This window comes from Salvelinus namaycush, chromosome 2 (genome assembly GCF_016432855.1).
Source record: "Salvelinus namaycush isolate Seneca chromosome 2, SaNama_1.0, whole genome shotgun sequence".
NCBI lineage: Eukaryota > Metazoa > Chordata > Actinopteri > Salmoniformes > Salmonidae > Salvelinus > Salvelinus namaycush.
In genome coordinates, this window is record NC_052308.1 from 18,301,683 (window position 1) to 18,329,555 (window position 27,873).

The 27,873-nt window shown below is 41.9% G+C and overlaps 1 protein-coding gene across 1 annotated transcript; it reads right to left on the bottom strand.

The window, feature by feature from the left end:
* Positions 1-25,789, bottom strand: LOC120024754 (coiled-coil domain-containing protein 3-like). Its single transcript, XM_038969043.1, has 3 exons — positions 25,211-25,789; positions 15,824-15,998; positions 1-2,287 (listed from the first exon to the last, which is right to left on the bottom strand). Exons 1-3 carry the CDS (start codon positions 25,564-25,566, stop codon positions 2,003-2,005), a joined length of 816 nt encoding a protein of 271 aa, XP_038824971.1. The 5' UTR covers positions 25,567-25,789; the 3' UTR covers positions 1-2,002.
* Positions 25,790-27,873: the final 2,084 nt, after the last annotated feature.

Consider the following 27,873-nt stretch of genomic DNA (forward strand, 5'->3'; position numbering starts at 1 on the left):
TTATTTTTGCCATTATTTGCTATCATACATGAATTAAAGGTTAAAGGCAACCAGATGCTTATTGTTTGAAAAGGACATAAACATACAAGCCAAGTACAACACATAATAGGAGACTAGGGATGCCTCTCAGTTCTGACACAGGAAAAGATTTTACGGTACCACATCATGCCTCATTGGCTAGTGGTTGTATTTATTGAGTGCTCAGCACCCTGTTTTCCAACATAAAAACAACATTTTCCCTCAGTATACTGTAACTGTATAAAACTATCCACAAAAAGCTGGAATCTTAAACAAATTAATAATAAATGTGGAAGTCCTTGGGATAGTTGTTCTTGGTTAATAATGCCCATATAAAAATAGCTGAATTTTAACAGAATTTGGGGGGTTTCAACTGAATTTAAAACCCCTAGGTATCCTTGCTAATAAGAGTCTGGGCATGTTTGTTAATATCATATTAATATTATTTAATATACCATGAGGAGTGTGTTTACCTGTTCTTATGGCCAACCATACACTATCCCTGTGTTTACAATCCTCGGGCCTGAAAATTGGTTTACTGTAAGTGCAGTGACGGTGTTGGGTGTGCTGTGTTAAAAAGGGAGGGTTCCGTACATTCTGTCCTAACTGGTCCAAGGCAGCTCTTGTTGTTTGGTGTGAAATGGTAATGGCTGGGACTGCTGAGGGAAGGGAGAGCTGATCAGAGCCATAGATATTAAGAGTTCAGCAGATTATTGCCTGTGTTGTCATTAAATCAAACTCCCTGTACTCTGTTAGCCTCGCAAAGCCGCCTGATCCTGTGAGCTCACACAAATGTTGCTGTATGGATATCAGTCTGGTATTTACGAGGCTAGTACTCTGTGACTCTGGATCTGATCCATCATCAGTTGTTAAGGACAGAATTTAACCTTTTACATGTAACACAATGCAGGTGTTCTTAGCCAGCAGGCCTATGACTGGTTTAAGTTCAGCATCCTCAAGTCAGCAGTGTGAGGTCCCTGGCATGGTATTGGCATCACACATGTAGCCCTTGTCTTGACTTTCTCACTAGTTCTCCAAAAGGTGTCAGCTACTACGGCAGCATCTCACCTGGCATTGAAATGGCATGGAACTCCACTCTGGGGAAAAACCTGCCAGCAGGAAGGCCTGGGCATGTTTGGGATGTGCGAGGTGGGTAGAAATGACAGGGTGAGACTTTATTGACCTTATTGAGCTGGGACCAGCGTTGAGCTATTTACAATTTGTTCAGTTGTCAATATTATATCCTCACAGGATAAGACTTCACAGAGCAGCACTGATCTCTACTGTATGGTATTGAGGTGAGGGGAACTAGGAAAGGGGGGATATGGGAGCGAGGTTGGGATTAGATATGGGGTTAGGAAGGCCCGGTGGGATGAGATGGGGACTTTGTGATTACCATATATCCCCTAGCATGCATTTTTGTAAGGAAGCAGTTGTATAACCAGTGAGTCATAATGAAGCATGAGAGCTGTCTTAGTCTGTGGTTGGAAATCACATTTGATCCAAGCCAACGTTCCCCTCAAATTGTCCTGCTACTCTTTCTGTGGTAAGAACAGTGACACAATGTGATTGCTATGACAAGAAATGCTTATCACATTGTAGTGTAGGCATTTCACATAGATCTAAACAAAGTGTATGTGTGTGAAATAGGTGTGAAATGACTGCATTCATATTTAGAAATGTTGAAGGCTATTCCATAGCATTATATTAATGTAGGGAAAAATAAGAAAATTCTGAAGAATACAAAACATTTTTGATTTGCTGAAAGCACTTTCTTCTAAAGGTGTGACTAGTCTGCATCACATTAAGGGTATGCAATTCCTCTATCTCCTTAACTTGTGACATGATACAGTATTATATACAGTACCTATCTTTAGCATACCTATCTTTCCCCTGATGTCACATACTATACAATCCTTATGTCCTTTTATACAACCTGTTCATGTCTGCAGTGCAACAGGTGGTGGTGGCGGCTGGTTGGGGTTCAGTTTTTAATCATCTTGGTGAGGATCTTTTTGAGTGCGGGTCTCTTCTGGTCCTGTGTGGTGTCTTGGTGTGGGTGGGAGGGCTTGGCGTGGTGCAGCTGTTTCAGGGGGAGGGTCTGCTGGTCCTTAGTGTCTCGTTTGGCCTGGCGTAGGAGGCGCTTCATGTTCTTCACCTTGTCCCGCAGGTGGCTGTTGGCCTTCTCCAAAGATCGCACCTTCTGGGAGAGAGTCTTCACCCTCTCCTCCTCCTCAAACAGGGCCTTCTGCACCGTTGAACACAGCAGCTGGAGGAAAAAGGATGTTAGTCAACAGGAAGTGAGACAAATGCTAATGTACACCACAGATTGAGGTTGAGAATTGTTAATTGATTCAGATGATGAGTGAGTTCAGAGAATAAAGTCTCAGGCTGTTGTTTAACATGATGACCACATCCTTATTTTAGACTTTTGATGATCCATTACACAAACCCCAAGTTGTTACACTAATTCAGCCCTGATTCTTTGGATCATCTGGTTACTCAAGTTCCTGATCCAGTCTTAATGTTTGGAAATCTATAATTTACTTCAAAAGGCAAAGATATTAATCTCAAAACCTCTTTAAAAAAAACACATTTCAGAAAACAAATGCTTGCCTTGTGTGAATATGCTAAAATGGTAATGATGTCAATCCACATTAATTTATTAATAGAGATAAAAAAATAAAATAAAACAAGTTTAGAAACTGTTCCACTTCAGTGATGGAAAGTCTGAGACAGATTCAAAAAATGTTGTTTTAACTTCTATCATATGTCACGAATTAGACCTAAATCCTTTGAAAGATAATACATTGAGATTAAGGAGGAAAGACATCGGCTAATTTACTGTCCATGTGTTTTTACTTGTATGCAAAATTCTATTTTTATTTGTTCAAACATCTTTTTCAGGTTGCTAGGAGATAAAGCACACTACCGTTCAAAAGTTTGGGATCACTTAGAAATGTCCTTGTTTTTGAAAGAAAAGCACATTTTTTGTCCATTAAAATAACATCAAATTGATCAGAAATACAGTGTAGACATTGTTAATGTCGTAAATGACTATTGTAGCTGGAAACTGCAGATTATTTATGGAATATCTACATAGGCGTACAGAGGATCATTATCAGCAACCATCCCTCCTACGTTCCAATGTCATTTTGTGTTAGCTAATCCAAGTTTATCATTTTAAAAGGCTAATTGATCATTAGAAAACTCTTTTGCAATTATGTTAGCACAGCTGAAAACTGTTGTTTTGATTAAAGAAGCAATAAAATGGGCCTTCTTTAGACTATTTGAGTATCTGGAGCATCAGCATTTGTGGGTTCGATTACAGGCTCAAAATGGCCAGAAACAAAGCACTTTCTTCTGAAACTTGTCAGTCTATTCTTGCTCTGAGAAATGAAGGCAATTCCATTTGTGAAATTGCCAAGAAACTGAAGATCTTGTACAACGCTGTGTACTACTCCCTTCACAGAACAGCGCAAACTGGCTCTAACCAGAAAAGAAAGAGGAGTGGGAGGCCCCGGTGCACAACTGAGCAAGAGGACAAGTACATTAGAGTGTCCAGTTTGGGAAACAGACGCCTCACAAGTCCTCAACTGGCAGCTTCATTAAATAGTACCCTGTATGAGATCTTCAGTTTCTTGGCAATTTCTCGCATGGAATAGCGAGAAATTTCTCGGAACAAGAATAGACTGACGAGTTTCAGAAGAAAGTGCTTTGTTTCGGGCCATTTTGAGCCTGTAATCGAACCCACAAATGCTGACGCTCCAGATACTCAACTAGTCTAAAGAAGGACAGTTTTATTGCTTCTTTAATCAGAACAACAGTTTTCAGCTGTGCTAACATAATTGCAAAAGGGTTTTCTAATGATCAATTAGCCTTTTAAAATAATAAACTTGGATTAGCTAACACAACGTGCCATTGGAACACAGGAGTGATAGTTGCTGATAATGGTTCTTTGTACGCCTATGAAGATATTCCATAAAAAATTGCAGTTTCCAGCTACAATAGTCATTTACGACATTAACAATGTCTACACTGTATTTCTGATCAATTTGATGTTATTTTAATGGACAAAAAATGTGCTTTTCTTTCAAAAACAAGGACATTTCTAAGTGATCCCAAACTTTTGAACGATAGTGTACATCTCAAAGAGACTGAGTGAGAAACCTCTATGTCCAACATACTAGCCAACTGCCATTTAGTATACACATCATCAACCCAAATAAGGAATATTCCCTTCATTCAAATAAGTATGTCGCACAACTTCAATGATTAACAATAAACACAAGGTAATGTGTTCAGAATGATAACATGTGTCATCATTTAACAGTGGTAGCACTGAGGAGAGTAACCTAGCATGTTGATTGTGTTAAATCATCTAAGACAAACAGCTAAGTCTACTTGTATTTCATTCACAGGCGGCTTGTGGCACCTTATTTGGGGAGGACGGGCTCATAGTAAAGGCTGGAACGGAATACATGGAATGGTATCAAACACATCAAAGACGTGGTTTCATTGTGGTTGATACCATTCCATTTACTCCATTCCAGCCATTATTATGAGCCGTCCTCCCCTCAGCAGTCTTCTGTGATTTCATTAATCTCTTTCCCTTTTGAAAGAGTTTAAAACCATTTGTTATATCCTGTGTGATTTTCAGTCCTGCTGTTTTTGATAAGTGATGGAACCCCATGTACAGGGGCTTTGTTTAACGGGCAGGAGTTGTGGAACGTAGCATTCCTTGGCCTGTCCAGCAGAAACAACAGCTCATATATATGTCTTTCAGCATATTCTGGGCTTTTATTATGAGTGAGCCACAAGAGGTTGGATTTTTTTCGTTAGCAGCAGGCGTGCCTGTGGCCAGAGAACTAATACAGAGAAGGAAAGAAAAGGAAAAATAGAAAACATGTAATTTAAACAGAACTAATCTGATGGGGGGGTGGGGGGTTCTCTCCAGGGAGCGGCCTAAGGACATGTGGAAATATGAAAGTGGTTGGTAGAAAGATGCATGGCAAATGCCTTGTGCATTAGAAATGTGGTCAGAGTGGTGGGTGAGCTGCCCCTTATGGTCCTAAGTAGCAGCCTCCAACACAGAGCTGAAACCAAACAGTGTTAACGAAAAAAATGATATATTTTTATTTATTTAACCTTTATTTAACTAGGCTATTAATGCTGGGGTCTTGGTCACACTTTATTTGGATAGTCCGGATAATCCATCTGTAGATGCTCTACAGATGATCATGCTATCAACAAACTTTCTGTAGATAAGCAACTGCTTGCTAAGGTTACGGTTAGGGTTAGGTTTAGAATAAGGGTTAGGATAAGGGTTAAGGTTAGGATTAGGGTAAGGGTAATGTTCAGGGTTAGGATAAGGTTTAATGTTAGGGTAATGTTTAAGTTTAGGGTTAGGAAAAGGGTTAAGGTTAGGGTTAGGGTAAGGTTTAAGTTTAGGGTTAGGATTAGGGTTAGTAGATAGTTAGATGAAATGTTACTGATAAAGCATCTACAGATGAGCTATCCATATAAAGTGCTACCAGGGTCTTTCCTGGGAGAAGCATACAGTGGCTTGCGAAGGTATTCACACCCTTGGCATTTTTCCTATTTTGTTGCCTTACAACCTGGAATTAAAATTGATATTTGGGGGAGTTTGTATCATTTGATTTACACAACATGCCTACCACTTTGAAGATGCAAAATATTTTTCTTGTGGAACAAACAAGAAATAAGACAAGAAAACAGAAAACTTGAGCGTGCATAACTATTCACCCCCAAAGTAATTACTTTGTAGAGCCACCGTTTGCAGCAATTACAGCTGCAAGTCTCTTGAGGTATGTCTCTATAAGCTTGGCACATCTAGCTGCTGATATTTTTGCCCATTCTTCAAGGCAAAACTGCTCCAGCTCCTTCAAGTTGGATGGGTTCGGCTGGTGTACAGCAATCTTTAAGTCATACCACAGATTCTCAATTGAATTGAGGTCTGGGCTTTGACTAGGCCATTCAAAGACATTTAAATGTTTCCCCTTAAACCACTCGAGTGTTGCTTTAGCAGTATGCTTAGGGTCATTGTCCTGCTGGAAGGTGAACCTCCGTCCCAGTCTCAAATCTCTGGAAGACTGAAACAGGTTTGACTCAATAATTTCCCTGTATTTAGCACCATCCATCATTCCTTCAATTCTGACCAGTTTCCCAGTCCCTGCTGATGAAAAACATCCCCACAGCATGATGCCTCCACCACAATGCTTCACTGTGGGGATGATGCTCTCAGGGTGATGTGAGGTGTTGGGTTTGAGCCAGACATAGTGTTTTCCTTGCTGGCCAAAAAGCTCAATTTTAGTCTCATCTGACCGGAGTACCTTCTTCCATATGCTTGGGGAGTCTCCCACATGCCTTTTGGTGAACACCAAACGTGTTGGCTTCTTTTTTCTTTAAGCAATGGCTTTTTCTGGCCACTCTACCGCAAAGCCCAGCTCTGTGGAGTGTACGGCTTTAAAGTGGTCCCATGGACAGATACTCCAATCTTTGCAGCTCCTTCAGGGTTATATTTGGTCTCTTTGTTGCCTCTCAGATTAATGCCCTCCTTGCCTGGTCTGTGAGTTTTGGTGGGCGGCCCTCTCTTTGTAGGTTTGCCGTGGTGCCATATTCTTTCCATTTTTTAATAATGGATTTAATGGTGCTCCGTGGGATATTCAAAGTTTCAGATATTTCTTTATAACCCAACCCTGATCTGAACCACAACTTTGTCCCTGACCTGTTTGGAGAGCTCCTTGATCTTCATAGTGCTGCTTGCTTGGTGGTGCCCCTTGCTTAGTGGCGTTGCAGTCTCTGGGGCCTTTCAGAACAGGTGTATATATACTGAGATCATGTGACAGATCATGTAACACTTAGATTGCACACAGGTGGACTTTATTTAACTAACTATGTGACTTCTGAAGGTAATTGGTTGCACCAGATCTTATTTATGGGCTTCATAGCAAAGGGAGTGAATACATATGCACCCACCACTTTTCAGTTTAGAATTTTTTTGAGTTTTTTGAAACAAGTAATTTTTTTCATTTCACTTCACCAATTTGGACTATTTCGTGTATGTCCATTACATGAAATAAAAATAAAAATACATTTCAATTACAGGTTGTAATGCAACAAAATGGGGAAAATGCCACTGGGGGTGAATACTTTTGCAAGGCACTGTACATCAACAACAGCCTTAAATCAGCCATAGGTGAGCTTCAATGCGTGTCCATCTCCTAAAACATTGATTCCCTGCTCCGATCCTAATGCTTACACATGGAGCTGAGTAAAACATTGACGTAAATGCACTACCATCTCTGATAGGACTGTGTGGAAGGGGTTTTATGAAATTCAAAAAATTTGGTGGCTGCTGCCATCCTGCATCACCAATTAGTGTGTCACTTTATGTTATATTTGCCTACATTTGTATCCAGTGTGGTTTCTTCTGCAGCTCTGCCACAGGGCATTCTATCAGCTGTTCGGGCCCCAAATCAAATCAAATGTTATTGGTCACATACACATGGTTAGCAGATGTTATTGTTAGTAGCGAAATGCTTGTGCTTCTAGTTATGACAGTGCAGCAATATCTAACAAGTAATCTAACAATTCCACAACTACTACCTAATACACGCAAATCTAAGATAAGGAATGCAATAAGAATATATACATATAAATATATGGATGAGCAATGACAGAGTGGCATAGGCAAGATGCAATAGATGGTATAAAATACAGTATACACATATGAGATGAGTAATGCAAGATATGTAAACATTATTAAAGTGGCATTATTAAAGTGACTAGTGATCCATTTATTGAAGTGGCCAATGATTTCAAGTCTGTATGTAGGCAGCAGCCTCTTTGTGTTAGTGATGGCTGTTTAACAGTCTGATGGTCTTGAGATAATAACTGTTTTTCAGTCTCTCGGTCCTAGCTTTGATGCACCTGTACTGACCTCACCTTCTGGATGGGAACGGGGTGAACAGGCGGTGGCTCAAGTGGTTGTTGTCCTTGATGATCTTTTCGGGCCTTCCTGTGACATCGGGTGCTGTAGGTGTCCTGGAGGGCAGTTAGTTTGCCCCCGGTGATGCGCTGTGCAGACCGCACCACCCTCTGGAGAGTCCTGTGGTTGTGGGCGGTGCAGTTGCCGTACCAGGCGGTGATACAGCCCGACAGGATCCTCTCAATTGTGCATCTGTAAAAGTGTGTGAGGCTTTGATGCGCTGTTGCACCTTCTTCACCACACTGGCACCCTTTATTTTAATTTTATTTATTAAATTTTTTGAAAATGCACTGTTGGTTAGGGGCTCGTAAGTAAGCATTTCACTGGAAGGTCTACACCTGTTGTATTCAGAGCATGTGACTAATAACATTTGATTTGATTTGATTTGTCTGTGTGGGTGGACCATTTTAAATTGTCCGTGATGTGTACGCGGAGGAACTTAAAACTTTCGAGAGAGCCATGTTTCTGTGAAATAGAGTATGTTACAATCCCTGATGTTTCTCTGGAAAGCAACCCTTGCCCTGATTTTGTCGACCTTGTTATCTATAGAGACTGGACATTAGCGAGTAATATACTCGGAAGCGGTGGGTGGTGTGCTCGCCTCCGAAGTCTGACCAGAAGACCGCTGCGTCTTCCTCTTCTCCGGTGGCATTGTTTTGGGTCAGCCTCTGGAATCAGTTCAAATGCCCTGGGTGGTTCGGACAAAGGATGTGGACGGTGCAGTTGCCGTACCAGGCGGTGTTACAGCCCGACAGGATGCTCTCAATTGTGCATCTGTAAAAGTTTGTGAGGGTTTTAGGTGACGTCGTTCTGATATCCAATAGTTCTTCCCGGCTGTATGTAATATCACTTGGGCTAACAATGTAAGAAATAATACATAAAAAAAACTAAATAATGCACATTTTCCTAAGGACCAGAAGCGAGGCAGCCTTCTCTGTCGGCACCATCTTGTTACAGAAAAAGGGTAGGCAGACTGTAGGCAGATTGCCCCAGGCGGTAGAGCAGTGGTCCTCAACCGGTCGATCTTCAAGGCATTCCTAGACGATCAGCGGACATTTCTGTAGAAAAGCCAAGGATAAAGGCTTGCGCTCCTTTTCTTTTGTTATGCATGTTGCGCTGTTTCCAGTAGGTGCACTTGATTCAGAAGCCCTATACATCGGGTAAGGAAAGTGTTCCCATTTTGAACCATTTGATTTGTCTGAAAAGACAAACTCTGCCTACCCTGCGTACCGGGAGATCTGGGGCTAAATCGAGTGTGCCTACTGAGCTGGCCAATCGGATAGCCGTACCTCCAGCTTCCACGACCCGGACACAACAAGGTTTGTTGTAAAACCAAGACCACAGAGAGACTGTCAAAGAATACAGCAAAGAGCTGTTTTTTTATGAGTGAGTTCATGTTTAAGTTTTTATTCAGCACTGTCCACACTGTTTTTATTCAACCCTATTACAAAACACACTTCTCCCTACTTCCACTCGCTCTGCAGCTGAATTGAATGAGTACCCAAGTGTTTCGATAGCCCTGCGTTTTGATGATTATTAGCAGCTCGTTGTGTATTTTAATATCAAGGAATATTGCACTTTCTCTGGTCATATGAACATCATGAATTAGTGCATGAGGCAGATGCGGTGTGACTGGAGTTTAGCCATGAGGTGGAAGACGATGTCCCCTGTTTTTCTGGTCAGTCTCACCAGAGGAAAGGAAGGAGAGAGCAGGATCTGTGAGAGGCGGACCCTCTGCTGTTCTCTCCCTCCCTCCACTGAGACTAATGCTGGGTTCTAAACAACAGGGAACTTAGAAATCTCAGACTTCTGACTTCAGTGCATTCTAGACAACTGGTAACTGAAAAAAACTAGATCCAACTAGAAACATTTTTGAACGATCATCCTACTTGGAATTCCAAGTCGGAAACTTAGACGTTCCAACCTGAAGATCACTGGCGTCATGATTTGACCTTGAGTTCCCAGTTGTCTTGTAAGCACCATGACCGTCAGATGCAAGCACCATCAGTCCAGTAAAATACTGCTCAGCAGTGCCTTGCAAAACCAACTGATCTATTTTGTTATCAAAGCTCGAGATTTGAAATATATTATGGTCTGAGAAGAACAATATTGGCAGGCTAGGTATATACCAAATATGCTGTTTTAGGGGGATGGCTGCCGTTTTATGGGCTCCTAACCAACTATGCTATTTTGTGTGTTTTTTTGCATTGTTTGTAACTTATTTTGTACATAATGCTGCTGATACCATTTCTTATGACCGAAAAAAGCTTCTGGATATCAGAACAGTGATTACTCACCTCGAACTGGATAAAGATTTTTCTTTAATTAATGAGTCCGACGCAAAGGATATACTGTTTCTCCGAGACCAGGCCCAAATCCCCATCATTCACGTGAAGAAAAGACAGAAATACATGGGGCAGAGATCAGGGTGCCATGTTAGAATTCATCGGCGAGTGGGCAACCCGCCTCTACCATCCGTTCTATTTGCCAACATGCAATCACTGGAAAATATATTGGATGATCTCCGTTTGAGACTATCCTACCAACGGGACATTAAAAACTGTAATACCTATGTTTCACCAAGTCGTGGCTGAATGACAACATGGATAATATACATTTAGCTGGGTTTTCTGTGCATTGGCAGGACAGAACAGCTACGTCTGGTAAAACGGGGGTTGGGGGTGTTTGTCTACTTGTCAATAACAGTTGTAGCACGATGTCTAATATCAAGGAAATCTCGAGGTATCGCTCGCCTGAGGAAGAGTACATCATGATAAACTGTAGACCACACTATCTACCAAGAGAGTTTTTATTTATATTTTTCGTATCCGTATATTTACCACTTCAAACCGATGCTGGCACTAAGACTGCACTCAACAAGCTGTATAAGGCCATAAGCAAATAAGAAAATGCCAATCCAGAAGCGGTGCTCTGAGTGGCCGGGGACTTTAATGCAGGCAAACTTAACTCAGTTTTACCTCATTTCTACCTGCATGTCAAATGTGCAACCAGAGAGAAAAAAAACCTCAAGACCACTTTTACTTCACACAAAGAGACGCATACAAAGCTCTCCCTCGCCCTCCATTTGGCAAATCTGACCATAATTCTATCATCCTGATTCCTTCTTACAAGCAAAAACTAAAGGAGGAAGTACCAGTGACTCGCTCAATACAGAAGTGGTCAGATGACGCGGATGCTAAACTACAGGATTGTTTTGCTAGCACAGACTGGAATATGTTCCGGGATTCATCCAATGGCATTGAGGAGTATACCACCTCAGTCACCGGCTTCAGCAACAAGTGCATCGACGACGTCGTCCCCACAGTTACCATACACACATATCCCAACCAAAAGCCATGGACTACAGGCAACATCCACAACAAGCTAAATGCTAGAGCTGCCGCTTCAAAGAGTGGGACACTAATGCGGACGCTTATAAGAAATCCTGATATGCCCTCAGACAAACCATCAAACAGGCAAAGCGTCAATACAGGACTAAGATTGAATCCTACTACACCGGCTCAGACCCTCGTCATATGTGGCAGGGCAAGCAAACTATTATGGCCTACAAAGGGAAACCCAGCCGCAAGTTGCCCAGTGATGCGAGCCTATCAGACGAGCTAAATGCCTTTTATGCTCGCTTCGAGGCATGTAACTCTGAAGCATGCATGAGAGCACCAGCTCTTCCGGACAACTGTGTGATCACGCTCTCCGTAGCTGATGTGAGCAAGACCTTTAAACAGGGCAACATTCACAAGGCCGCGGGGCCAGACGGATTACCAGGATGTGTACTCAGAGCATGAAAGTGGACCAACTGGCAAGTGTCTTCACTGACATTTTCAACCTCTCCATGAACGAGTCTGCAATATCTACATGTTTCAAGCAGAACACCATAGTCCCTGTGCCCAAGAAAGCGAAGGTAACCTGCCTAAATGACTACCACCTGGTAGCACTCACGTCGGTAGCCATGAAATGCTTTGAAAGGCTGGTCATGGCTCACATCAACACCATACTCCCAGAAACCCTAGATCCACTCCAATTTGCATACCGCCCCAACAGATCCACAGATGATACAATCTCAATCACACTCCACACTGCACTTTTCCACCTGGACAAAAGGAACACCTACGTGAGAATGCTGTTCACTGACTACAGCTCAGTGTTCAACACCGTAGTACCCACAAAGCTCATCACTAAGCTAAGGACCCTGGGACTAAACACCTCCCTCTGCAACTGGATCCTGGACTTCCTGACGGGCAGCTCCCAGGTGGTAAGGGTAGGCAACACCACATCGCCACACTGATCCTCAACACGGGGGCACCTCAGGGGTGCGTGCTTAGTCCCCTCCTGTACTCCCTGTTCACCCATGACTGCGTGGCTAAGCACGACTCCAACACCTTCATTAAGTTTGCTGACGACACAACCGTGGTAGGCCTGATCACCGACAACGACGAGATAGCCTCTAGGGAGGAGGTCAGAGACCCGGCAGTGTGATGCCAGGACAACAACCCCTCCCTCAACATGAGCAAGACAAAGGTGGACTACAGGAAAAGCTGATCGTGGACTACAGGAAAAGGAGGGCCGAGAATGTCCCGATTCACATCGACGGGGCTGTAGTGGAGCAGGTCGAGAGTTTAAAGTTCCTTGGTGTTCACATCACCAACAAACTATCATGGTCCAAACACACCAAGACAGCCGTGAAGAGGGCATGACAACACCTTTTTCCCCTCAGGAGACTGAAAAGGTCCCCAAATCCTCAAAATGTTCTACAGCTGCTACATCGACCGGATGCATCACCGCCTGGTATGGCAACTGCTCGGCATCCGACCGTAAGACTCTACAGATGGTTGTGCGTACGGCCCATTACATCACTGGGTCCAAGCTTCCTGCCATCCAGGAAGGCCCAAAAAATTGTCAAAGACTCCAGCCCACCAAGTCATAGACTGTTCTCTCTCCTTCCGCACGGCAAGCAGTCCCGGAGCGCCAAGTCAAGGTACAAAAGGCTCCCTAACAGCTTCTACCACCAAGCCATAAGACTGCTGAACAATTATTCAAATGGCCACTCGGACTATTTACATTGACACCCCCTCCCCTCCCTTTATTTTTACACTGCTGCTACTCGCTGTTTATTATCTATGCATAGTCACTTTACCCCTACCTACATGTACAAATTACCTCAACTAACCTGTATCCCCACATATTGATTCTGTACTGGTACCACCTATATATAGCCTTGTTATTGTTATTTTATTGTGTTGCTTTTAATTACATTTTTTGCTTTAGTTTATTTAGTAAATATTTTCTTAACTCTATTTCTTGAACTGCATTGTTGGTTAAGGGCTTGTAAGTAAGCATTTCACGGTAAAGTCTACACCTGTTGTATTCGGCGCATGTAACAAATACAATTTGATTTTATTTGATTTAATGTATTAGGCCAACTTCACAAATCTCACTCCTAAAGAACTGTTTTCATTATGTTAATGTTAATTTTTTTTAGGTTATTGTCATGTTTAAAAAATAATCTGAGCGTTAGATTGCGATAGTGATATTGACTCAGAAAAGGTTGTAGAGGCTCAGCAGGTAACCATTTTGTAAAAATATTTTTAAGGTATTTTCTGACTTTATTGAACATATAGAGGGAGAGGATGGCCGTGGGGAAAGATAGAGAGAGGTTGTGTGAAAGAGCAGTAAGTCGGATTCAAACCTATGCCGACACTGTAGATACAGTATGTGTGTCGGCGGCTACGGCATTACCTCAAGACCAACCAGGCCACTCAGCAGATAACCCTAAACAACAAATTCCAGGTAACAAAATTAGATGGAAGGAGAGGTGGAGCTGTTTTTTTAACTGGGTGTGTGTTTCACTCAGACCAGAGGTACCTATAGTAAAGTCCCTATCTCCACATCTCCCTACCATTGTTATGGGACAGTCCATGGTTTCCTAAACCAAGCTCCATTGTGGACACATACCTATTTAATTGCCCTTGAACATGTCTGGAGTCTTGAATATATCTGGACTGTGATCTGAGCATCTACCTCCCACGTATGGTCCACACCTGCACAGCAGCTACAGAGTTGGGGTGCTTGCTTCCAAAGCCTGAATGCTATCCCTATCATATCTTTCCCATGGCAGACAACCCAGTTTTAAAAATAGTAATACATTCAACTGTTTACACAACCAAACCAACAAACTAATCTCAAGTGGCAGATGGAAGATTTACCACTGTGGTCATAATGGTAGAGACCTAGACTCAACAGAAACATAGACATTACATGCAATTTTGACACTCATCCAGTAAGAATTTTAGTAAGAAATATATTTCCAGTCTTACTGGGACATTTTCCCACGTTAGCAGAGGGACATATTCAAGGTTTTTGAGGGAAAACAGCTGTGTGCCCCAGTTAAGAGTATCCCAGTGGGAATATAATTCATTATGAGCCATTCCATTCAGATATTTAGTTATAAGAGTGTAATCATACAAATTACTTTGTGCATTACCTTGGCTTTGCCTCTGATTACAGATTTGAGCTGAGCTGTGGTCGTTAATGGAAACATAAGCCCATTCTTATTCTGTCAGAGAGACAGAAGGCTTTTATGTGTAGTCAGCACATGATTGGAGTTCAATGAACGGAATCCAGAGACGTTGAAATGCCAGATTATTAGTTACTATTGAGGGACTATGCATGACACTATGACGTGATCACGAGTGTTGATCTTGCAAATTGACACTGAAATGTTGAGTTGAGCCATGAATATGTTATGCAGAAATGTGTAGACGTCATACTCATCGGTATGTTAATTAGCATTTAGGTATTTTACAATGTGTATGAGGCAGACTTTCCCCACAAACTACTTCAATCTGGATTATATGAGCAACAATGTCCCGCCGACCACGAGACAGGGCTTTGAAACTGATCCAATAATTTCTACCTATATAAACAGTCATCACTAAACTGATGGCTGCCCACCTACCATAACATTGGTATGAAAGGCTCAGGTACAGGCAGTACAGTCTAATGAATGTAAGTTCTGTGCTCATAGTAGAAAACCCCATAGATGGTTAAAAAGCCTGCTGCTCCCTGTCTCTCAGCCACATCCCACATCCTGCTCTACAGCCAACATACTCTACCCTACATTGACACACATGAAAGAGAAGCACAAACCAAGGGGATTCTGACTGCCTGGACCAACTACTGATCAGAGCAGGGCCTCCATCCACCACCCAAATAATTCTGGTCTCCCAGACACCAAGAACATATTACACTTACAAGCCTTTCCTCACTGGACCTTTGAAGACTGTGGTTAGCCCTAACCACAAGCCACCATTAGCAGAATGATTTCTGGATAGCATGCATTTCCATCCCCTGTGAAGTGGGGGCTCCTATTGCGATCCCTTTCATGATAGGCAAAGTTCCCTGATTGGGGGTTAAGGGTAGGTTAAGCATAACATACAATACTCTGCAGCACTGCCCTTTAGTTAATCCTTACTGGGCTCTCAAGTGCAAGTGATCTTGGAAGACTTGCTAGGACATAGTATGCTGAATGCTACCTCAGCCATGGAGGGACCAAAATGGATTAAGGGGGAATAGCAAGGAAAATTGATCAGCTGTCTATTAGAGTGTCTGTCAAAGGTTTACTGCATGTGTTTTGATGAGATTCTTCCAACCTTGGCAGTTTTTCTTTGCCAGTCTTGCTCTTTGGTGGTATAGGAGCTGCTGTTTAGGAGTTGCTGTTGCTGACTTTCTTAACAACGGCACATAAAAACCGGAGTGATAGATTAGTTGAATTCGTACCCGGCTGTCCTCCTGAGCCTCCCACTCTGGGGTGTAGTTGTGGACCATGGTTCCGGCTGTGCAGTTGGAGAACTGGAAGAGGCTGGCGAACATGCGGTGGTTCTCTGGTGTGTCTAGGAAGATTGGGTCTTGGAAGTTAACCCCGTGGGGGATAATGCTGTAGTTCTCATCCATCCTGGGGAACAAAGATAGACAGGAGATTAAGATGCATTGCATTTGATTTCCACACACACACACACACACACACACACACACACACACACACACACACACACACACACACACACACACACACACACACACACACACACACACACACGCACACACACACAGAAAACCCTCATACAGTATGGCTCTGAGACTGAGGTATGGCAGCTTGTGTGATGCTGCCGTTGGTGTCAGGAAGGATTAAAATAACATGTATTTTATCTTCCTTAGTAGCTAGGTTTCCATCCAATTGGTGACAGATTTCTTGCGAATATTCTAAATTCCGCATTAAATTAAAACAATATGCACATTTTGCCACCAGATGTGTTTACATCAAAGGCTGTGCGTGATGACGTAGTGCACATAACATACCTTTTGCGGTTAAATTCCCATGTACCAAATAAAAAGTACAAGTTAAATGGGTTTCTATCTCATTTTCAACTCTACTGATGAATTTTTCACAAAAGATTTTGTTTTATATAGCGAGTGTGCTCACTCTGGTATCGGCACATGCTAGAGCACATATGGCCTACATGATGGGATACTATTATGGACAAAGGAGACAAGATTATTTTTATTTGTCAAAGGCAGCCAAGCATTGATTATCATGTTACCAGAATAAGACCCTTGATATTTATTGGAAAGGAGCATCAAGCTCATCACCTTGCACTTTCACCACCCTGTAAAGTTCTTCATAATTGATTTAATCTGTAACCTAATAAACTGCATGCTTTCCCGATGAGTAGTAGTGGGAGGACCACAGAACATGTCATCGCGTGACTCCAAGTTTACTTTGATATGATGGTTATTATATCAGTATTTGCGCATAAAAGTGTTTCCACCAATATTTTTCGAATAATTAATATTATCGACACGAAAAGATCCCACCTTGTCTAGCGTATTTTGTTTTGTCAACATTTGGAAAGTTTACTGGAAAATGTTCTGTACTTTACTTGCATAAAAAGGTTGGATTAAAACCTCTGCCTTGGGCCACATCTGTCTAATAAAACCTCCAATCGTGTGACAAGTAGGGGAATACCCGTTGCATAACACACAGTTAGAGCACCTGCAGTACAACATTATGACACTTCTTCAGCAGCTACACTAAAGCACTTATGCATAACAAAGGCATTTGGCAACACAATTACATTAACCTTCAGGCGAAACATTTAATGTTCACATCTGAACTCATCCAAACAAAGTGGCATACTCTCCTCAATTCCCTCTATGTCTCTAACTTCCTCCCTTATTTCTCCTTTCTACCCCTCTCTTGTTTTCATTCATTATGGTGTTGAACCATGTCACTGCTAACCTCTCACAGCAGACATCTGCCTTCACACACAAAAACACACACACAAACCACATGCATTCACACGCGCACGCACACACGCGCACATCGCACACATTCACACGCACTTGCACACACACACACACACACACACACACACACACACACACACACACACACACACACACACACACACACACACACACACACACACACACACACACACACACACACACACACACACACACACACACACACACACACACACACACACACACTGATACATAGCTAACAAAATAGCTACACGGACCGAGTTTACCTTGTATCTTTATTGACCTTTAATTTCAATATTTTCACTGTCTCTATGCACACTCACATGGCCATACACACTCACACACACTGTCACTCCAACACACACAAACACTCACTCCATCATTTGCTCACTCACACATAATATGCACATACATTTATACTGACTACACACACGCACACCTACTCACATACAAGCTGCTGCTACTCTGTTTATCTCATATCCTTGAAACTTGAAACACACACACACACACCACATCAGGACGGAAATGAAGGAAGTCCGTTATCACATCTCAGGGTGGCAAGAGAAATATTAATACAACAACATGGCATAAATTAACAGGAAATTAGGTTTGGTCTGCCTCTCGTTAAGGGCATTGCTCCTTTCTTTACTGTGAGCTTTGGTTGCTTTCCAAGGCCAAGCCTGAGGAAAAGTTGACCTTTATTTCCCATTTATGTTTGTGCTACTCGATTACAGAGAATAGATCACATAATGGCCTGCAGAGTTGAAAAGCAATCATCAAGCCCATAAGTGGTGAAGGAAGGAGAAGTGTGTTCCATTAATAGTTTCTTAAGGCAGGAAAATGTTAACACCGCTGGAATGACATGATTTTGAATTTGAAAGGATCTGATTATCAGGAGTTAAACAGCTGTGTTATCCAGCTGTGTTATCCAAATTATTAAAAAAGAATCAACCTCTGACAGACGCTTGAACCAGTGATGTATCTCACGTAACAGTATACCTAACAGTATCTTCTTCAGTCAACAGTTTCCATGACCCCACCCAAAAAATAGCTTTGAGTCCATAGATACTGTGGCCTGGTTATGCAGTCTTATAGCTGTTATTTTTAATGTTGTTAGAGTAAAACTGGAATGGACCTTCAATCCACACGGGTCACATTTTCTCCAGCTATTAGAAGTGTGTCAGACTGAGGCGGAAGTGTTAGCTTGGAGGTTGACACTCGACAGCAGGCAGTCCATACATCTGGACTCCATCTAGTCTCCCTTGTGGGACATCAAAAGCTTGCTTATTGTTTCTCTGTCCATCAAAACATCGGTCAGTGGCTGCATACGTGTTTGCATACTTGGGGTTTTGGGGGTGATGAATGAAAATCGAGGATGGCACAAAAATACAAAATAAAAAGGTACCTCATGAGTGTTTGTGTGTTGTCAGCTCTACACTGTAAAAAGTGGGATGGCTTTTACTGATTGGTATGATCTAAAATGACGTTTTGGTTCATTCAACCTATTCTATTTAATTTGTCTGGAATAAAATAAAATAAAAAAATATATTCTTTTTTTCTTTTCTATTGTGTTATTGACTGTACGTTTGTTTATGCGTAACTTTGTGTTGTTGTTTTCGTCGCACTGCTTTGCTTTATCTTGGCCAGGTCGCAGTTGTAAATGAGAACTTGTTCTCAACTAGCCTACCTGGTTAAATAAAGGTGAAATAAAAAATAAAAAAATGTAAAAATAATACATTTGACAGATCGATGTGATTTTTTAAATAGAATGATTGCTTCTAAATTGCTTTCAACACCTCATACAGATACACATTGCATAGCGATGGCAGCAATGTTGCAGCAGCAGCCTATCAGAAGAGTTGGGGGTGTGGCTTATTGGGGGCGTGGCTATCAGGCTGTTCTTTTCGGACACCCGTGAGAGTGAATGTCATTTAAATGAATCTGTTATGTTGTATTCTCTATGTGAATGTCCCACGTGAGCATAGACATTACGTTGGCGTCATGGAACCACCCTTTTCTACTGAAACGTATCAAACCGCGGTGTAAGCTAAGGTTGCAAATGGTTGAATTTCTAAGACCAAAACATGCTGGGTGACGCTGGTGTGTGAAATGGTTTAAACTACAACTCTACCAAAGGACAAGACTATACGTGGATCATTGGCTACACGGCTGGAAATGGTTCAACTCTGAGATTATCGATCCCCACAGAATAAGAGCAAATCTTAGACGTATAATTACTAGTCTGCAGCTAGAAATTACGTAAATCTAGAATGAGAATACTGACAACTGCCGAAGCATCTATTCTATGACAACATTTCTGAATGATACTCTGAAGTATCATTCTAACCATCTACAACCATAAAAAGCAGAGACTCTGAATAACCCTACAGGATGATCGAGGATTCCAACAGAGAAGACAACAACGACATACGGGCGTAAATATGTATACATTGCAATTATTCTTGAATGAGCGGCCGTTCATGTGCAAAGGATTAGCATTTCAATTAATATAATTATAGACTGTGTGTAATGAATCCATTTTGTCTTTCCCACTCTTTCTCAGTCCCACCCCTTTCCTTTTGTCTACCAAGCTGTCATATCAGCTTAGCCCACTAGGGACTTTTCCATCATTGTTATTAACCAATATCTAGTGTTTGTTTGTTTTGTATTTCTGTGATTATTTAGTTAGTTAGTAAATAAATAATTAAGCCAATTTGTACATATGTTGCAGATTCATAATTTATGCTAGGGTTCGTGCAGATAACCAATAATTTTACAAAGTTTGGAATGAGACTGACGGAAGGTAAAGATTAATAATCATTAATAGAAGACTGTACTCGATGAGAAATGAAAATATCTGAAGTGTCACGTATACTCCCTCTCCAGCCTCTAGGTCGTCAGGCGGCTGATTATCCCGCACACCTGTCACCATCGTCTCGCGCACCTGCACCTCATGACACTCACCTGGACTCCATCATCTCCTTGATTATCTTCCCTATATCTGTCCCTCCCCTTGGTTCTTTCCTCAGGTGTTATTGACTCTGTTTTCATGTCGGTGCGTTGTTTATGTTTTGTGTTCATTGTTTATTTTATTTATTAAAACACTCACTCCCTGAACTTGCTTCCCGACTCTCAGCGCACTCATTACATGAAGAGTCAATTTGGGAAGTAGAGACTATAAACATTTTCCCGTGGTGCCCCGACTTCCTAGTTGATTAAAGTTTACCTGATTCGTTTAATCACGTAATAATAATTATACATAGAGAATTGATTTGATAAAATAACAGTCTTCACATGTAATGATAGTAATGACACGACACAAAGTAGAACATATGCACTTCCAGCACTGAATCTGTAATGATACTTGCTTGCAATGATACTAAAGAGCTTGGTAAAGTTTTCATTGGTAAGCTAGTTACCATTTGATTACACTATTGAAGTCAATAAATGTGAAAGTCTATGTAAAGAATGTGATATGAGTAATGATTTCATGTTATTGTACCAACTGAATTTATTGATACAGGAAATGTATTTAATTGCTTGTAAGCCAATTTGTATTGGTAATATCAAATGGAAAAATCTACTTGGAACAATATGAAAAAATTGGTTGTATTTACATTAAATATTAGTTTGGATTTAGGTTATTTATTAGGTTTTACCAAAGGGGAAAAGTAAGTTGAGTTTTGAAAGAAATAGGTTGCAACTTGAAATGTTTTTTGGTTGATCCAAAGAGTAATTTTTTACAGTGTATGTTTTTGTTTGACCCAGACAGCCTGATGTTTTGTCCCTACAGTGGGGGTCACTCATAATGATGATAATGATGAACTACTGCGGCACTGGAATGTAAGCAGGGGCAACACAAGGTCAACCCTGAGAATTATGTGGATGGGGAGAGAGGATCCGGAGGGAATAACACTCTGTGTTGTACTGTTGGCCCCAAAAATGCGCATGGTTCTAATTACCAGACTATTTAGCACAGACACAAGAACATACTCACAATGGACATGACCACTGATAATGGCTGTGTGTGTGTTCATTTCAATGGCTTTGAAATTAATTTCACTGCACATTTTGAGGGACATTGGAACCAATATCTTCCTCAAAACAATAACTGATGCTGGTTTTAATTAATTCCATGCTCCCGAGACATGAATCCTTCCCCATCCTGACAAGCATGGCTTTGTGGATTGTTTTATATATTTCATAAACTGTATGTTTTGTCCCTCTTTCTTTTTCTCTACCTTCCTCCATCCCTCACTCAATCGTTCTCGCCCTCCCTCCATCCCTTCCTCTCTCACTCTCTGTCTCTCTCTGCTCTGTTGCATGTTGAGGGTTGTGGCCAGTGTTTCCCCTACTTCACAAGTCTAGCATGTAAGTTTTGAGACATTTGGTCCCTATAGGATTACAACTCGATGTATAAACCAACCAAATACTCCCAGATGGCGCAGTAATGTCAACCAGCACTAGTAAATGCAGTTTAATGGCCAATGTTTCCACTGGTTTCAATTTCTTCTCAGCTTCTACAAATTCCATGGCACTTAGCAGACACATAATTATGTCCTAACCACTTGACGTATACATTCCCAAACAGTTCCGCAGTCAATGGTTGTAGAAAAAAACGCTATCTTAAGAAAAAAAATGTCTCTACTGGTTTAGCCATCCTGGATGCTGTGTCTGTATTAGCCAGCTATATTGTCAAAGTTCTGCCAAACCAACGTATTGTCTCCATTACACTCTCAGCATAAGGTATCGACTGCATACAGTACAGTCAATGGGACAGCAGTTATAGGGATTATCCTGTGTTTCAAACCCTAATGGCTTCCAGAGAGCGTACGCGTCTGCTGGTTCTCAGACCCTTTTTCAAATCCACTCTCATCAAATTCCCCAACTTTAAACAGAGCTCACTTCCCTCTCTCTCCCATTTTTCCACACAAAAAAACCTGGTCCTCCCTAGGGAAGCTTGTCATCTAGTCTTAACATTGTTTAGTCAAGAGCATGTTGGTTTAATTAATGTTTCCATGCAGCCTTTCTCCTATTTCTTTGCTTTTCTCTGACGGTTTGACTGGTGAGTTTTGCCCTGTCAAAATGGAACCAGCTGGCTGGTTGGTTCATGGTTCAGCCACACACCAAAGAGTCAAAGGAGGAAGTAAACAAAAGGGGAACCGCTGGGATGTGCAATATACCTGAGCCAAATACCAAGCCCTCTCCATGGTAATGGAGACTAAGGCAGACACCCTGGAGTCAATTCCCCCAGTAGCACTATGCTGTGTCTCTCAGTTCTTCAAGCAAGCATCCTTTCTTGTCCTGCTTACAGTACATACGTGAACTGAACACAATGGAGAGATTATAGCTATTGTTTATTGTTCTCAGTACTTTCACCTATTCTATCTTTTCAGATTGGTGATTCTTGGAATTAAAACATAGGGAAGGAGGCTTCTTCCAAACTACAGTAGCCCTCTCTAGGGGCAGGCAGCTGAGTGTCTTGAGGCTTAAAGCTCGCCAGAGCACCACCACTGCATTGAGATTTATTGACTGAACTTGTGGAGACATCCTTGAGAGTTCAGAATTAAGGGCTGTCATGACCCCTTCACTCCATTTGGCTAGATGAAAGCAAGTGATGAACTATTAAGTCATAACCGAGACATGAACTGTAAAGCCTTAACCCACAAATTATACTCACAGAATCACCAAGAATAATAATCTGTCCTTCACTTTGTTTAACAGCAGACAAGCAACAATGTTATGGGATTGAGATGACTACATTTGGCACAGACAGGCAGACCAATCAACAAGTCTACAGTTTCGGTCCTGTGGGAGACTCCTTGTTGCATTTCTTCATATACTAAACTCCCCTTTGTCCTGTCCTGAGCAGTCATAGTCGTGATTGATTGGGGAGGCTGTTTCAGACTGTGTCGTTTGGGGGGCTTTAACAGGAAATGGGAGCTCACTGGAGACTCTGATGGAAACTTTTCAGCACTAGCTTGCTGATTCAGCGCCTGAGAGAGCCAGCGTTGCAGAACAACGAGAACAATGCTTTCTGGAACTGGAGACTCCTCTGTTAAATGTTTACGACGGATGTCTGAGATTAGCTGAGAAGCTGCAGAGCAACACTAGGGGCTCAGGCAGACCCCCCCCCCCCCCTCAATCCCAGCATCCTAATGGAGGGAGGTAGTCCAGAGATGCATCAGAGGAGGCATATTCTAATATAGGCTTTTTATGTAACTTTGAGTGACAGTTTAACACAGCACTTTTCATGTATACGTAGGATTTTTTATTCTAGTTTTCGTAGCACACTGAATCCTTGGACCTGTATGTCTGTGTCTTATTGTGATCCTTATTAGGTTGTTTCCTTCCATGGTCCCCTGGCTGATTGCAGGGCTAATCCCTATAGTTTGTAGTTTCAGGATGAGGAGACTTTCAGATCAGCAAAAACCTCAAGGCCTTATGGGTTTCCCAGTGATGGAGAACGGCTACATAGTGACACCATCAACCTTTCCTCTCAAGCAGAACACACAAGTTCCTGTGTGTGTGTGTGTGTGTGTGTGTGTGTGTGTGTGTGTGTGTGTGTGTGTGTGTGTGTGTGTGTGTGTGTGTGTATTGACTGGCAGCAGGGTGCCTATGAACCTGGGGTCTTCAAAAAAACAATACAAAATGTAGCTGGCCATCCAACTCATCAACAAAACACACACATGTACACACACTCTCCCCCTGACTATGTAAACACACAGTCATTACTGTACTTGGCCGTGAACCTCCATACGAAATAGCTGAATACTCCACACTGGAATGCCTTTGAAATACTCTTTGATAGAATGTGCACTTATATGTTCTAGGTGCTGAGAATGAAAGAAACACAGGACATGAGACATGTTAAACCTGTCTGCACAAGTTCATCTCTCAGAACAGAAGGCTTGGTGTCATTCATCAGGGTTGTTCTGTGTTTGGGATACAAAGGACTTCCCAGCCAGCCTGTGGTTGGTGTGGAGATAATACCCTCAGCCTAAACTTCCAGCTTTAAGGGTCTCCCCTAAGCAGTTGGGAACTGTCAGACTCTGTAATTATAGAAGCTGGAATGCCATGGGCACTTTGTCAAAGACTGATGCGTTGTTCCACTCTAAAACCAAGGGAGATAAGTATTAAGGTGTCAATCATCTCACATTATGAAACCTGCCTTTGTGGAAACAAATCTACTGATATGCTGTAAATTGTGTAAGGCATTTTAACTATCACAAAGTAGCACAGATGTTTTACCTATAATATGTGAGACAAAGTTAACTTTGGGTCAAACGTGTTGGGCCCCCCCCCCCCCACATTAGGACCTGTGACAGGTGTGACATCTGAGCAAATGTGCATCATGCATCTGTCCATGGTAGACATTGTAGTATCATTACAGGCGTAACTTCAGAATGACTGGTACCTGATCCTCTTTTCAATCTGTTGCTTTTTATCTCACAATCTAGCTACTCCATATAACACGCTTCATATCATACACACACACACAGACACACAGACACACACACACAAACAGCAGGTTTGGGTTATTATTCTTGCTGTGTTTGCATCCCAAGACAATCCTAAGGGCCAGACCATCACTCTCAACTCTATTTCACCAAGTATTCATCAAACACAAGTTTCTCATTGTGACTGTAAAAAAGAATAACAGCTGGAAATGTAAGGGTTATATTGTATCTAGACACAAGTTCAGGCAATTACATAACCAAATCACGTATGCCTATTTTCTGTTGAATTATGATTGTGTCATTTCTGACTTACAAAACCGCCACACTTGCTTGACAGTGATAAAGGCACCCCCAACACCAGGATGTCAATGTATCTTACCTCAAAAAGAAATAGTAAGAGTTGTTCTCCACTGCGCTGTAGGAGTAACAGGGGAAATATCCCAGCCCGGTGACATTGAACCGGGAACCAGCAGGGACCTCCAGCATGCTGCCCCACGCCTGGTCGCATTGCAGCTCGATCTCGGCAGAGAAGAAGAGGTCCGTGTCATACTGCCAAGGCAAGTAGTTGTACACACTGTATGAGTCCTTGTGCAGCGCAAGCACCTTGGCGAAAACGATAATCTCCGCGAGCTCCGCGCGGCACGCCTCCGTCTGTGGTCTCCAGTCATGGGGCAACTGGCATCCCCAAACTCCGCTGAAACAGGTCGCCAGAATCAACGCCAAAATAGCACCCATGGCAGCCAACTGCGGGTCTCGATTGCAGCCTCTATGAAACGTAATTTTGTGGCAGTGATGGGTGAGCGCTACAGGACCAGTGACTTCTCATCAAACTGTCCGACAGGACTGTATTCCATGGGCTTGTGTGCAAATGCGCAGCACCAATGTGACATATAGTCACTCAGTTGTTGCAGTCAAATATAATAGCTCCGCAGCAGTTTATTGATTCAGTTCTCTCATGCAAACCCCACTGTCCTCCCTCATCCCCTACTGCACGCTAGGCTACACTCTGTGAGTGATGATCTAATATTACGCGCAGCTCCGCTGTATCCTGTAGAATAGAATGAGGCGCTCAGAGGCGCTCAGTGCGCTTTATATCTGACACTCTATTCTAACCTAACGTAGCAGGCGTAAAAAGACGTCTGAACGGAGGGCCCACATCTGGTTTCCTGCTGAAGAGGAAGCTAGGTCGAAGTGGATGTATGCCTGAAAACCGGATGCATCCGTTTGTTGGCAACTCCGCTAAGGGTGCACTATTCTGACAGCTTCCATAGAGAACATTCTCCACTTTGTCTATTACCTAACACTTTATATTACTTAACCTCTCTCGATCAGACATCCAGGGGGTCATCAGGCGTTATCTACAGTGTCATCATGTTTAAAAACTGAGACCCTATAAAAAAATGGTATGCCCATTTACAATCCTCCAAATCTCCAATGTTACATAATATTGGGTGTATTTATATATTCCTCTTATATTTCTTTGGTAATAAGCACCTGCAATTTACAACTTAATTATCAGCAAATCCTGCAACAGCTACCTTGTCCTTCTCACAGAGACAAACGATGTCCCCCTGGGGATATGACTTCTGAGACATAAGGAGGTGGGAAGTGGCCCACAAATTACACCACCAGAAGCTGATAGAAATACAATATTTGACCACTTTCTAATCACTCTGGTGTCTGAAAGATAGATGAGTTGCTGCTAACATTAGGTCAGAGTTCAATAATAAATTTCCTAAATGTCTCAGGCTCAAGAGACCCTAGGCTGAACAGTAGGCCTGCTACAATGACATGTAACATCATGCCTTTATCCCAGCATTGCACATCTGTCATAGGCAGTGATGTAAAAATAATACTCAATTGTCATACTTGAGTAAAAGTAAAGATACCTTAACAGAAAATGACTCAAGTAAAAGTGAGTCACCCATTAAAATACTACTTGAGGAAAAGTCAAAAAGTATCGGGTTTTAAGTACAGTGGTGGGAAAAGTACTCAATTGTCATACTTGAGTAAAAGTAAATGCCATACATCAAATCAGAAGGCACAATTTTCTTGTTTATCTAATTTATTTACGGACAGCCAGGGGCACACTCCAACACTCAGACATAATTTACGAACACAGTATTTGAGCAGGCGCCATTACCTTAGCTCAGGGATCATCAACTAGATTCAGTCGCAGGCCAAATTCTTTCTTGAGCGGATGGTCAGGGGGCCAGAACATAATAACAAATCATTTATAGACTGCAAATTGACCGCAAGAAGCCCAAACAGATAAAATATGTGACGAAAAAATTATGATTTCAAACCTTGCTATACGATCACCTATATCTCTTTATTATGTGTGGGAATACTTCGGAAAAGATTTCTGAAATTAAAATCACTTACTGTAGAGCTGATTTGCTGGCGTTTTTATAGCCTTTTATGTCCCCCCAAAAAATAAAAGTTACCTTGGTGGGCCACGTAAAATCAATTGGGGATCCACCAACAATTTGAAATAGGGTACTGAAATGATTCCAATTCTGATTAAAAGGCAAATGCAGTTCAGCAGTAATAAAAGGCTGACTTTAGGACCATGCATACACCTGGGAGCAGGAGGGAAGGCTGTTTGTATGGCTGGCTGGCTTTATGGAGAGCTCATGATGCAGATGCAGGGAATAGTGCAACTTTTTCTCAAAAACAGTGCAGAGGTAAAGATGGCTGTATTAGATGGCGTTGGCTAGGTAACTGCTGTTTGACATGACATGACACATACCAGCTAATTCTTGTTTAACATGTGTTTGTAGAATGTTAAGTCCCATATTGACTGAAGTGAATGAAGCTACAGCAACACAAAGTGATAATGGCTGCAGTGAATTTATTTTGTTGTTGCTGTTCTTCAAATTGCATTTTGGAGTTGTAAAATTCTGTAAAAATGCAGTAAATGAGCTTCAATTTGATAAAATAAAAATCCACTTTGCTATACCTTAGGTTTAGCTGAAATGATGCCCCCGGTGGGAATTTGACCATTTTGCTGTCCTCCCTGAGCATTCGAAATGTAACATG